General features: G+C 35.8%; 4 protein-coding genes across 4 annotated transcripts in view; 2 read left to right on the top strand and 2 right to left on the bottom strand.

Annotated features, from left to right (window-relative positions):
• Window positions 1-384, top strand: part of LOC104711416 (peroxidase 34-like) — a 2,631-nt gene extending 2,247 nt beyond the window's left edge. Inside the window, exon 5 of the mRNA XM_019229803.1 lies at window positions 10-384. Within this exon, the coding sequence (XP_019085348.1) occupies window positions 10-195 (186 nt within the window). The 3' untranslated portion in view covers window positions 196-384. The remainder of the gene's footprint in view (window positions 1-9) is intronic.
• On the top strand, window positions 4,032-6,656 carry LOC104711417. Its single transcript, XM_010428115.2, has one exon. It carries the CDS (start codon window positions 4,234-4,236, stop codon window positions 6,541-6,543), a length of 2,310 nt encoding a protein of 769 aa, XP_010426417.1. The 5' UTR covers window positions 4,032-4,233; the 3' UTR covers window positions 6,544-6,656.
• On the bottom strand, window positions 6,741-10,490 carry LOC104711418 (uncharacterized protein At3g49140). The gene is made up of 11 exons (XM_010428116.2): window positions 10,355-10,490; window positions 10,181-10,277; window positions 9,666-9,885; window positions 9,211-9,313; window positions 9,050-9,117; window positions 8,601-8,744; window positions 8,327-8,488; window positions 7,881-8,189; window positions 7,501-7,653; window positions 7,297-7,392; window positions 6,741-7,167 (listed from the first exon to the last, which is right to left on the bottom strand). The coding sequence occupies exons 1-11, from the start codon at window positions 10,416-10,418 to the stop codon at window positions 7,087-7,089; spliced, it is 1,497 nt and encodes a 498-aa protein (XP_010426418.1). The 5' UTR covers window positions 10,419-10,490; the 3' UTR covers window positions 6,741-7,086.
• Window positions 10,672-11,646, bottom strand: part of LOC104715456 (putative pentatricopeptide repeat-containing protein At3g49142) — a 3,493-nt gene continuing 2,518 nt past the window's right edge. Inside the window, exon 2 of the mRNA XM_019230003.1 lies at window positions 10,672-11,645. Coding sequence (XP_019085548.1) covers window positions 10,680-11,645 — 966 coding nt within the window. The 3' untranslated portion in view covers window positions 10,672-10,679. The remainder of the gene's footprint in view (window position 11,646) is intronic.

The following is an 11,646-nucleotide window of genomic DNA, read 5'->3' on the forward strand; positions in this document are numbered from 1 at the left end:
ATCCCTTTGGTGAGATCATATGCTAATAGCACACAAACCTTCTTCAATGCGTTTGTGGAGGCGATGAATAGGATGGGAAATATCACACCTCTCACAGGAACTCAAGGACAAATCAGATTGAATTGTAGGGTGGTGAATTCCAACTCTATACTCCAAGATGTGGTTGAAATTGTTGACTTTGTTAGCTCTATGTGATCGAGAATATATAGTTGACTAAAAATATGTGGCTACAAGAATATATATCAAGTACAATAAGACGCTGTCAAATGATAAATTTGATGAGCAGGTGAAGATCTCGATCAGCGTGTGGAGTATCTCAGTAGCCTTCTGTTTTAATTTTATATATGTTTTTTTCAGCCTTTAATTGAAGGTGTTTTTTTTACTTGGTTTTGGATTATACTATTCTAATAAAAATGATTAAAAGTATTGTGTTACTGATAGTATTTTATTTTTGATCTTTCTTATCTAATCGTATATTTCAGATTAGTTAGCCAGCTAATCTTGTTTATGTGCGGATTTGTGTGATCAAAGAAAGAAAAAATCGCTATACGTGTTCATGATCTCGTTTAATAATATTTATTTTCAACGACAATTATTGCCTTAGCCATGCTAGCAGAAAACGACCTCACTCCTACTCGATCTCGTTACTAAATTGTCTTTGAAATAAAATGTCCGCTACTATGGAGATTGTGTAGCCGCTTAACCGGAAGTCACAAATTGGTTACGTTTCTTTCGGTTACGTACTCACATAGCCACAAATAGGTAAATAGGAGGAATTACTAGCTTCAATTCGATAAATCAAAACCAAACTTTGAAGTTTGAACCAGGAACATTTGATACATTTAATCGGATAGTTTAGTTCGGAGACTATTATATATGTCACTTTTTGGAGAGTTTTTACCGTAAAATTATACATTAAGACATAATTTCCAACAATCAAATCAATTTGGTTTGTTGATGGGGTTCCAACCCAATTGTTAAATTAATGAATATTTAATATAAAAATTATTATTAATTAAATTATAAGATGATGATGATGGCATCATACTGTTGACTATGATATATATATGTTGATATGATGACGATGATGGTGATGTTAATATGATTATGAAAATATGATGATGATGATGATGATGATGATGATGATGATGATGATATGACAATGTTGATGATGATGATAGTTACAAGATGGTAGTATGATGATGTTGATATGATAATGGTAGTATGATGATGATGATGATAGTATGTTGATGTTAATATGATGATGGTAGTATGATGATGATGATGATAGTATGATGATGTTGATATGATGGTAGACCGATGATGATGTTGGTATTATGATGATGATATTGATAATATTAGGTTTATAATGAAGAAATGATGAGCTAGTGGTTAACTCATAAACCCATTATAAACCAAACTCATTTGACTTAAGAACTCATTTAATCATTAACTTATTTAACCCATCAACTCATTAGGGTCAAAATTATAAATTCATTAGGATTCATGAGTTGAGTTGAATTGAGTTGGCTCATTAATCTTGACCCATTTTGACATCCCTAACTATAATACTTTCAATTGATACTAAATATTCATCATAACGTTATTAGTTTATTTCTAGTAATACAAAAATTGATTAAATACCCTGATTATAAATTTCACCAACCTGCATATTCTTATGATACAAATGCAAGTTTTAATTTTCTTTTTAAGTGCTTATTTACCATTATTAATATATTATTTTTTCGTTCTAAAATATATATAGAACTAGATATCTATTTTTTGGAGGGTTAGCCAAACAATCTGAATAAAATCATAGATTTGGTCTATTCAAAAACATATTTCTGAATATTTCATATATTCGATAAATTATACAGTCCAAAAAAAGAATCCAATTAAACCAAACTTAATCATTTTTGTTTATTTTATGATGTTTTTGAGTTACCACCCAAAATGTTTAGCCATGCGCAACGTTCATTTTATTTTATTTTTTCTGCTCATTGACAATATTATGTCTGTTTAAAATAATTGAATCAGAATATATTTGGATAAAATGTAGAATTTTATTTATTATATGATATATGTAATGGTTTAACTAATGTTTTAAAAATATGATCAAATAAAGATGAGAAGAGATTTTTTTTAACAAAATTTTCAGATGCTCCATTAATTAATAGTTTTATAAACAAATGATTTTGATTTCAATAGTTTAATTCCAAAACAATCATTAATAATTGCAATTAAACATAATCTCCACATAATTTCAGTTGTAATTAAAGTAAACATTTCTATGGTTTTCCTTGCCACGTAATTAATTAGTTTGTGTTTGTTTGCTACATATTTTGTTTCTTTAAACTGAATTTGACTAATGGAGTGGTACAACGATTATGATTGATTTAGGATGGAGGGGCCTCCGAAACACGAGTTCACCTTGAAGAATCATGAAAGCCTTTTACGCGCTCACGCCTTTTACAAACAGTTGTTTGGGGGCAACAGAGGATGGGAGTACATTAGCAGAGACTTCTGCGGCTAATAATACCCAAGTTGAACTCAAGTTATCGGACTCCTGCGGCATTGTGGTCTTGATTACATTAGCAGAGACTTCTTCTCGTCAATAAATTATTAAAAAAAAAACTTATTTTATACTCACAGCTTCTTGTTTTGTTTCATTAATTTAATTAGTAGTGGGATTATTGTCGAGTCCCCTAACATCTCTGAGGCCATCGCCAAAGTCCGACTTTCCGGAGCCATCGTCATTTTACAAGAGTTCAAGCATCCTCCTATGGGACTTAAGTCGGTGTCGTTCTCTCTGCTTCTTTTTTTCTCCCTATCAAATCTCAATTACTAATCTTTTAGTCAGAAGTTCATTATCGGATCCTTGTATTAATTAATTGATCTTAACCTAGCTATTTCTTCCATATGTTTTAGTGGTTGTAGAAGAAAAATAATGTCGGCGGGTTGGAACAATGTACAAAGACAATAATTTCAACAAATTTAGGTATTTTTTAATAATAAAACTTAACAATGTGCACGAATCAAAATTAAATACAAGTCCAAACAATAAAATAAACTCAATGAACATGATGATTCCCAATGAGAACAACTAACGATAATAACAACTATTTTTTAGATCTATGTTTACTTTATAGCAAACATATCACCAATTTGAATTGATTGAAAAGATATTTTGACAATGTTTTTCTAAACAAGACGTCAATTCTAACAATTTTGTCTTTGTCTCTGTCTACCAAAACAATCGGAATAGATTTTTAGAAAATAAGCATATTTTGTACAAAATAAACCTTTAATCCCAAGTTTTAAACTTGTGGATTTACAAGAGCTTGAATATCAAATAGGACTATAAGGAGGAGTCCTTAGAATATTGGTAACAAATTAACCCTTAGAATATTGATCATTCCAAAAAGGAATTTGGTAGTTGGACTAAGAAAAATTCCATAAAATGTGTGTGTGGCCTAAGGTATAAATAAACCTTTGCATTTAGTCATATAACATAACTTTGTTATCGAGGTTTTTTAATCCTCAAAACCGTTATAGTTATTAATTGCAATTTATTAATTTATAGCGATTATTAATTTATCGAGTATTTAATTTATAGAGGTTTTACTATAAAGGTACATCCATGTTAATAAATAGAAAAACATTTAAATGATGCATATCTAGATATTTGAAAAAATTAAAAAAATAGTTATTTTTATGACATGTTATAGAGTATTTTATATCATTATAGTTTGAAAAATACAACATAACAATTGATTTATAGATGTGAGCTTTTGAAAAAAAAAATCAAAATGTTAAAGTATACATTATTATATAAACATATATATATATATAACTACATGATTATTAGTTTATGGTATTATTGATATCATATTTTACAAGAAAATTTTCAAAAAAAAAAATATTATTTGAATTTTGCGGCTTTTTACACCAATTTTGCTATTTTTTACACTGGGCCAACATTGGCCCAACCCAATTTGATAAATGGCATATATCCCAAAAGATTGAAATGACAATTTTATAAAAAGCCAACCTTGACGATTTCTCTGTTTATCTACTAGGGTTTTCTTTTTTTATCTCGTCGTCGAGTTCTCTTTAATTTTCCCTGTCGAATCTCTTTCTCTCATAGAAAAAGGTAAATTCCTGGGTTTTTCTACCAATCTCTTTCTCTTTAATCAACCAATTTCAATTTCAGTAGTGTAGGAAAAACAAACAATGTCGGAGGGTGTAGTAATCACTGAGCAGCCTCCAGAAACCACTGGATGGTGGGTAGAGAAAACTGCACGTATGGTTGCAGTAAAGGGACCGGAGCTTGAGAAGTTGATCTTGGACCTTAATATGGACAATAACATATTCGATTTTTTGAAAAGCTCAGACCACCCTTGTCACGCATTGTACCAGCAAAAGCTTGCTGAATACCGTTCTCAGCAGAATAATCAAGGAGGTGGATCTCAGGAGCCTGTATGCGATGCAAAATCCTACCTTCTCAAGGAGATTGAGCTTGGTGTTATTAAGTTCACTGCTCTGTTTGTGGCTCGTTATGGGGATATTTTTCGTGAGTCTTTGATGGAGACAGTGGTTATGAACCCTCGGTTTGACTTTATGAAGCCATCTGATAGCAACTTCACTCTTTATGATGCGCTTGTCGTTTCGTATTCAGGGGTATTAAAACCTTCCAATAATGGTGCTATGGTAGACTCCCTTGTTGATTGTTATTTCAACAGTCTCCAATTAGAGAAGCTGGAGGAAGGTGTGGAGACTGCTGTCATTGATTTGCATGCTTTTGTGGGTGGTCTTGACTGTTTTGCTCACATGGACGATGCTGTGTCACCACCTGAACGCCTTTCAATGATGATGCACTGGCCAATGCAGCCTCAACTACCTGATGATGCTTCAGCTACTCATGATTGTCTAGGCGATGCAGAAACTGCTTTTGCGCCTCCTCCTATAAGGATCACACTCAAGGAGCTTGGTATTATTAAGCTGACATCGCAGTTTGTGGCGCGGTATGGGATGCGTTTTCGCCGGGCTTTGATGATGAGAGTGGCTATGAATCCTCTGTTTGAGTTTATGTTTTTTCGCCCTTCTTCCAAGAAGACAATACGTATGAACCCTCCGTTTGAGTTTATGGATCCAACCGAGATCAGGTTCAATATATTCGATGTGCTTGTTGATGCGTATTCCAGAGTACTAGTGCCTTCCAAAAAACTGAAGAAGAGTGATGCTTGTACGAGGACCGTTCTTGAGAACTTTTCTAACTGTCTTCAATTGGAGAGGCTGGAGGATGGAGTGGAGGAGACTACTTTGATTGATTTGTTTGCTTTTGTGAGTGGTGTTGACTGTTTTGCTCACATGGACGTTGCTGAGTATTCAGCTACCATGCCACAACCTGAACGCCTTTCAGTGATGATGAAGCGGTTAACACAACAAACTCAGCGGCCTTATATGCTTTTGCAGCTTCCATTGGGATCTCAGCTTACTAATCACGGTGTTGGTAAACAATATGAATGTATAGGTGATACTTCTTTACGTGCTCCTATTCTAAGAAGCCTAACATTTAGAGTCCCTGCTATGGGGATCACACTTAAGGAGCTTGGTATTATTAAGCTGACAGCGCAGTTTGTGGCGCGGTATAGCTCTGAATTTTCGTGTGCTTTAGAGAAGGTACCATCGTTTGAGTTCTTGGATCCTTCCGATAGCCGTTTCTATTTTTACTTGGGGCTGTTTAATGCGTATAGAAAAGTGTTAAAGTCTTCTATCAAGCTGAAGAAGCCTGATGTTTGTATGTTGTCGACCGTGCTTGAGGGTTTTCACCAACGCCTTCGATTATGCGAGCTGCAGAAGGGAGTAGAGATAGCTATGGTTGATTTACATGCTTTTGTGAGTGGGGTTGACTGTTTTGCTCACATGGAAGATGACGACTATTCTGCAATCATGGATCCACCTGAACGTACTTCAATGATGATTGACCAGCTAACACAACCTGATCAGGAGGCTCAATCCTCAAGGGAGCAGCGTTTAAGACGTGGATATGATTTTCCATATGCATTTGGTGCTAAGATCACGCTCAAGGAGCTTGGTATTATGAAGTTCACAGCTCTGTATGTGGCGCGTTATGGGATGCATTTTTGTCACGATTTGATGAAGGAAGTGGTTATGAAACCTCAGTTTAAGTTTATGGAGCCAACTAATAGCATGTTCAGTTTATATAGTGTGATTGTTGATGCATATTCCAGAGTATTAGAGCCTTCCGATAATGCCTGTACGAAGACTGTTCTTGAGGATTTTTACCTCCGTCTACAGTTGGAGAAGCTGGAGGTGGAGGAGGAAGAAGCTATGATTGATTTGCATGCTTTTGTGAGTGGTGTTGACTATTTTGCTGTTCTGGAGGATGCTGACTATTCTGCTTTAGTGCCACCACCTCATAGTCAGTTTGCAGACGCTTCAATGGGGATGATGCCACGACCCGAGGAACCAGAGGCAAAGAGACAAAAGCTTGACGACAACACAACAAAAATAGTGTGAAATAATATAGAACTTTTAAATTTTTACCTAATTCAATGGCTGTAAGTTACATGTTTGTTCTAGACAAAATCTTAAAACGTTACATATTAAGAAATCGAGGGTAGAAAGGGATTTAGGATTGTTTCCACTTTAACCTCTCTTGTGTGTTTCTTTCATATGCTTTGCCATCTTTGATAGAGCTAAAGAAAGCAAATCAGTAACCCGAAAGATCATGATTGATCAGTATATACCAAAATTGAGGTCCTGTTAGAGGGGATTTTGGCATGAGCAAGCATTTTTCTAAAGAATGGGTTGAAACTTCAATGCACAACTGAGTAACCCACGAACTTGAAACCAATTTAAAACAAAACTACACCGTTCAAAAATCAATTGAAAAATAGCTCCATGCCACAGATTTATTCTTGGGCTACATCTCCAAGAACTTGTTCATGTTTGTTCCATAAACCTACGCATTGCTTTGTTTGGAGTTTGGTTCATGGAATTGTTTTCTCTGGCGCAGCTTGACTGAAAACTACCACAGCATCAACACTCCTTCTGACTTGTTCACTTCGGTTGCTTAGACGGGTGTGTAGTTGGGAATAATAGTTCTCTAATTTGTCCTTCTGCGTTGTCTTCTGATGTTGCCTGCACGAGTTTCGATTGGCATGTAATGTTATAACATGATCAATTACTCTGTTAATTAAGACACAGTTTCTTTACATAACATAGATCAGAAACAAGATTTTAGAATATCAAAGTAGAGAACTAATTTACCCTTGTCGAGAATGCAAACCGCAATGATTCAATTTTAGCTCCTGCGCAAAGCCTGAGGTCAAAACCCAAGGAATCTATCTCAATCAACTTCACTTCCTGCAAAATAAATAATTTAGTTCGTAACACAACCTCAACCTACAGAAATTTCCTGTTAAATTTCAGTTCGTAACTAGAGCTTCTAGAGTTAAGTTGCAGCTAATTTACCTCTGCTTGAACACCGTTATGTCTCCAACACAGAGATTTGAGGGCTTCAGTTAGTTTATCACCAGATTCTTCTAAACGGCTTATGATTGCAGCTGATGCATGAGCAATAGCATCAGGTTGTGCTTTTCTGACATCTTCCACCTCAACTTCAGTCTGTTCCCAAAAGTTAAATGACGCTAGTAAGCATAAGCTTGCAACAAAAAGAAGAATCTCTAGAAAAGAACTGAAGCTTGAAAAGGAGAACCATAAGAGTAGCAAAATATGAAACAAAGCAAGAACAAGCGTAACACAGTTTTCCAGATATGCAACCATGGTTAGATAGAAGAGAAAGATATTTCGCACGAACATGGATAAACTAGTTGAGAAGCTTTATTGCAAACCTGATCCCCTTGTGCTGTAATAAGCTGAATTCTTATCATCTCCAGCTTGTAAAATGCGACCACATTTCTTGGTTTTTCACCCTCCGATGAATCTATCTCAGATTCTTCACCACCTGCCTTACTAATGTCTGCAAGTTTCTCTTCTAAGTTTTCTGCATCCTTGTTTCCGCTCGTAATTGTAGAATTGCTGTCAGCAAGTCTCTTTTGGATATCTGAATAATCTTCCACTAAGATATGACTCAAAAGTCCCTGGATAGCAAGACCAGCAGATGGCTGATCCATCCAATCAACAGGATCATTCGAAGCAACCTAGATTTAACAAAAAAAAATGTGTTAAAAAGTTAACCTCAGTCATTCTATTTTAGCCTCAGGAGTTAAATGATCTTCCATATCGTTTTTATATAGAATCACAACACATTTTTTAGAATTTGAGACTATAAGTTAACCTCAGTCATTCTCTTTGCAAAGAACATGGGATGACAACTCCTCATTGTTTCCAAATTTGCCCAGTCTCCAAGCGATTCATCATCATCATCCTCATCATCATCGTCATCATCCTCATCATCATCGTCGTCTTCATCTTCATCCTCTAGAACAGCAACCCATTCCTGAAGTCAAGAATATCGTTCCTAGTGAAGCATGCTAAGACATGGCAAAAGTATTCCTCTCATAGACTTCCTTAGTGACTTAATATAAAAGACGAAATTTTTTTTGTTAAACCTCCTCATCTTCGTCATCTCCTGTATCCTCACTGTCATCTTCTCCTTCATTCTCATCATCATCAGTTTCAAAGTCACTATCAGATAGACCCATCAGCTCCATTTCCTTGATCATCTCCATTGTATCAAAACCTACTATTACTTGCTGCAATTCATCCACAACATCTTAAAGGTTAGTACATATTAAGGTAGAGAAAAACCTACACAGAACAGTATAATCAATAGAAACATATCGCTAGAAGGCTGCTTATTGATCCATATGTGTGCGTTTAGATTTATAATAATGTAGAATAAACAAAAGAATTGAAAAACGTCACAAGATAGCTGCTTTAGCTAATCTAACAGAAAAAAAGGAACAGATCTCTCATCTGACAAAGCTTGGAATCAAAACACTTGGAACATACCCCATCTTGCTACACATATAATGTAAGTAGGATATGCATAACATACCACATAGTTATTTTCAGAAGTAACAGACTGCATGACATCCTCATCCTCCTTTACTTGAAAGTATAAATCTGAAGAGCATTAGGGTAATTCAATTTAATTTTGATGGTGTTAGGTAGATTAAATCATGACAGGGAACTAAGGATGATTAGTTTTTCTCTTACTTCCATTCTGATCTGTTATATATGGTATATCTGGCCAGAGAATATTCTCATGAACTCCATCACCAATTGAACCTGTAAGCATCAGGGTTCCTTTATTGTTCACCTGAACAAGACACACTACGGGAAATGTTAGATGCACAAAAACGGATCATGAACAAAAATAAATACAAGAAAACTGAAAACGGAGGAACATATACGATGCAGACTTACATAGACTTTGACAAGATAAAAAAACTTTTCTCTACCACATAAGAGGATTCTATAGAGGAGTAGAGGACTACTGAAAATTGATAGATGAATATATGAAGCAACCCAACCCATAATAGGAGCAAGCAAAACTACTAAACACACTAACATGTGACGACAACAACAATGCATGTAATGTAATGCATTGGTCCAACAATGTTTTCACCAAAAAGATAGCTTATGCTGATTGAAAAGACGCAATATAACACCTCAATGATGGTTCTAGTAGTTTCTGCAGGTGAAAGCCTGGAATCTCCGGCATTCTGTGGCAAGGAGGTTCTGATTTCTTCTGAAGGATGATACCTTGATTTGCCAGTTTGCTTTTCTGGATCTGAAGCTGAATCTACGTACTCTGCTGTGGCTTGAATTCGTTTCTTCCTTGGGAGTTTTTTTGAAAAATAGTCACCTTTGTACTTCAGAAGTCCACTCCTAGTAAAGTGCATATAAGTCAATTAATTTGTTTTACCACAAATATGAATGTGAGAATTTGAAATATCAAAGCAAAAATTCAAAAGAAACGATTTTTGAGACTTTGACTGGTTCCAAGGTTCACAGACAAAGTATCTAACGTAGTACTAAATTTTTAACATTCAAAGTTAACAAGAAACACAACTGCATTACTACTAAGTATCTATAAACGAAAGATAAGCCATTTAAAAACAAATCCAACCCGTGAAACTAATATCTAATTCAATGACGGAGCAAAGTCAATTTATCAGTGTACCCATCAATATGGTTTAGACGTTGAGGCTGAAAGACGCGGCGAGAAGCATAATGGAAGCAACTTCCTCCTTCTTCCGAGGTCGAATTAGAACGATACTCTGCAAAGTAATACAAAGCTTTTATGAAGAATGTAAAGAAAACATTCGAATAACAGAGAGAGGGGAATAGAGATTACGGAGTAACGCCGTCGAAGAGCAAAATCCGTTGGGGAGACGTAAGGCCATAACCGACTCAAACATCGGTAATACTACTACTGTTATCTCTAACCTTTCGCTGTCTATCTCTCTATCTCTGAGTCCTGAGCTCAGAAGCTGAAGAAGAAGGATTTTCAGATTAGCCTATCTATTTGGTGAATTTTTCATTACCAGTGATAACGTGTCATATTCTAATTGGTATAAACCCAACAAGATATTGTCTTAAAAAGTGTAAAACTCTCACCATCATCAAAACGCTGCGTTTTGATCTGTAATGTTTTTTTTGTTTAACATTTAGTTTCTCAGTCACCAATAGTCACCACAAGAGCAAACACCAAACCGGAACACATGAAATCTATTGGTGTCTCTGATGATGATCTCCCGAGAAGTTATCTGCGAGATGAGCTTTGCTGCAACATGACAATCTCCACAAATCCTAAGATTCTTCGTTATTCTTATGGCGTTATTACTGTCTTCTTCCACTGTGTTCATGAGAGCAAACACAATGGCTAACTTCTCACTGTGAACAGCTAAATGCGTTTCTTTATCTTCTTCCTCTACGTCGTGAAGTGCTGATTCTGAATCAGGAACATAACCTAACTCTTTCATTTTCTTTACAAAAACATCCAGCTCTCTGTATATCTCATCGGACTGCGGGTGTGACCTGTCGCCTACTAAGAATGTATGAATTTCTCCATTGACCTCAACATTGCTTGATCCGGGATTTTTCTTTAACCCTTTGCTCTTCATTATATGTCTGATGTTTGTCACTTCTTCCCATCTTCCAGCCTTTGCGTATATGTTAGAAAGCAATACGTAGTAACCCGATTGCTCTGGTGCTAACTGGAAAAGTTTATCAGCTGCTAGTAGACCGATTTCGGTATCAGAATGCACCCTGCAAGCTCCTAATAGCGCTCCCCAAACTCTCTCGTTTGGTTCCAATGACATTTCTTGTATGAATTTGTAAGCTTCTTTCACTTTCCCGGCTCGGCCAAGAAGATCCACCATACAAGCCAAATGCTCTAACCTAGGAGTGATCTTGTAATGATCTGTCATGAGTTTGAAATAACTCCGACCTTCTTCTAGTAATCCTGCGTGGCTACAAGCAGCGAGCGTTGTGACAAACGCAATTGAATCAGGGACGAGACCCGAATCTTGCATTTTCGAAAACAATGCCACTGCGTCACAGCCTTTCCCGCTGAATCCATAAGCTGAAATCATAGCTGTCCAAGACACAATATCACGTGACTTCATGTTCTCAAACACATCTCTC

This window comes from Camelina sativa, chromosome 9 (genome assembly GCF_000633955.1).
Source record: "Camelina sativa cultivar DH55 chromosome 9, Cs, whole genome shotgun sequence".
NCBI classification, from domain to species: Eukaryota; Viridiplantae; Streptophyta; class Magnoliopsida; order Brassicales; family Brassicaceae; genus Camelina; species Camelina sativa.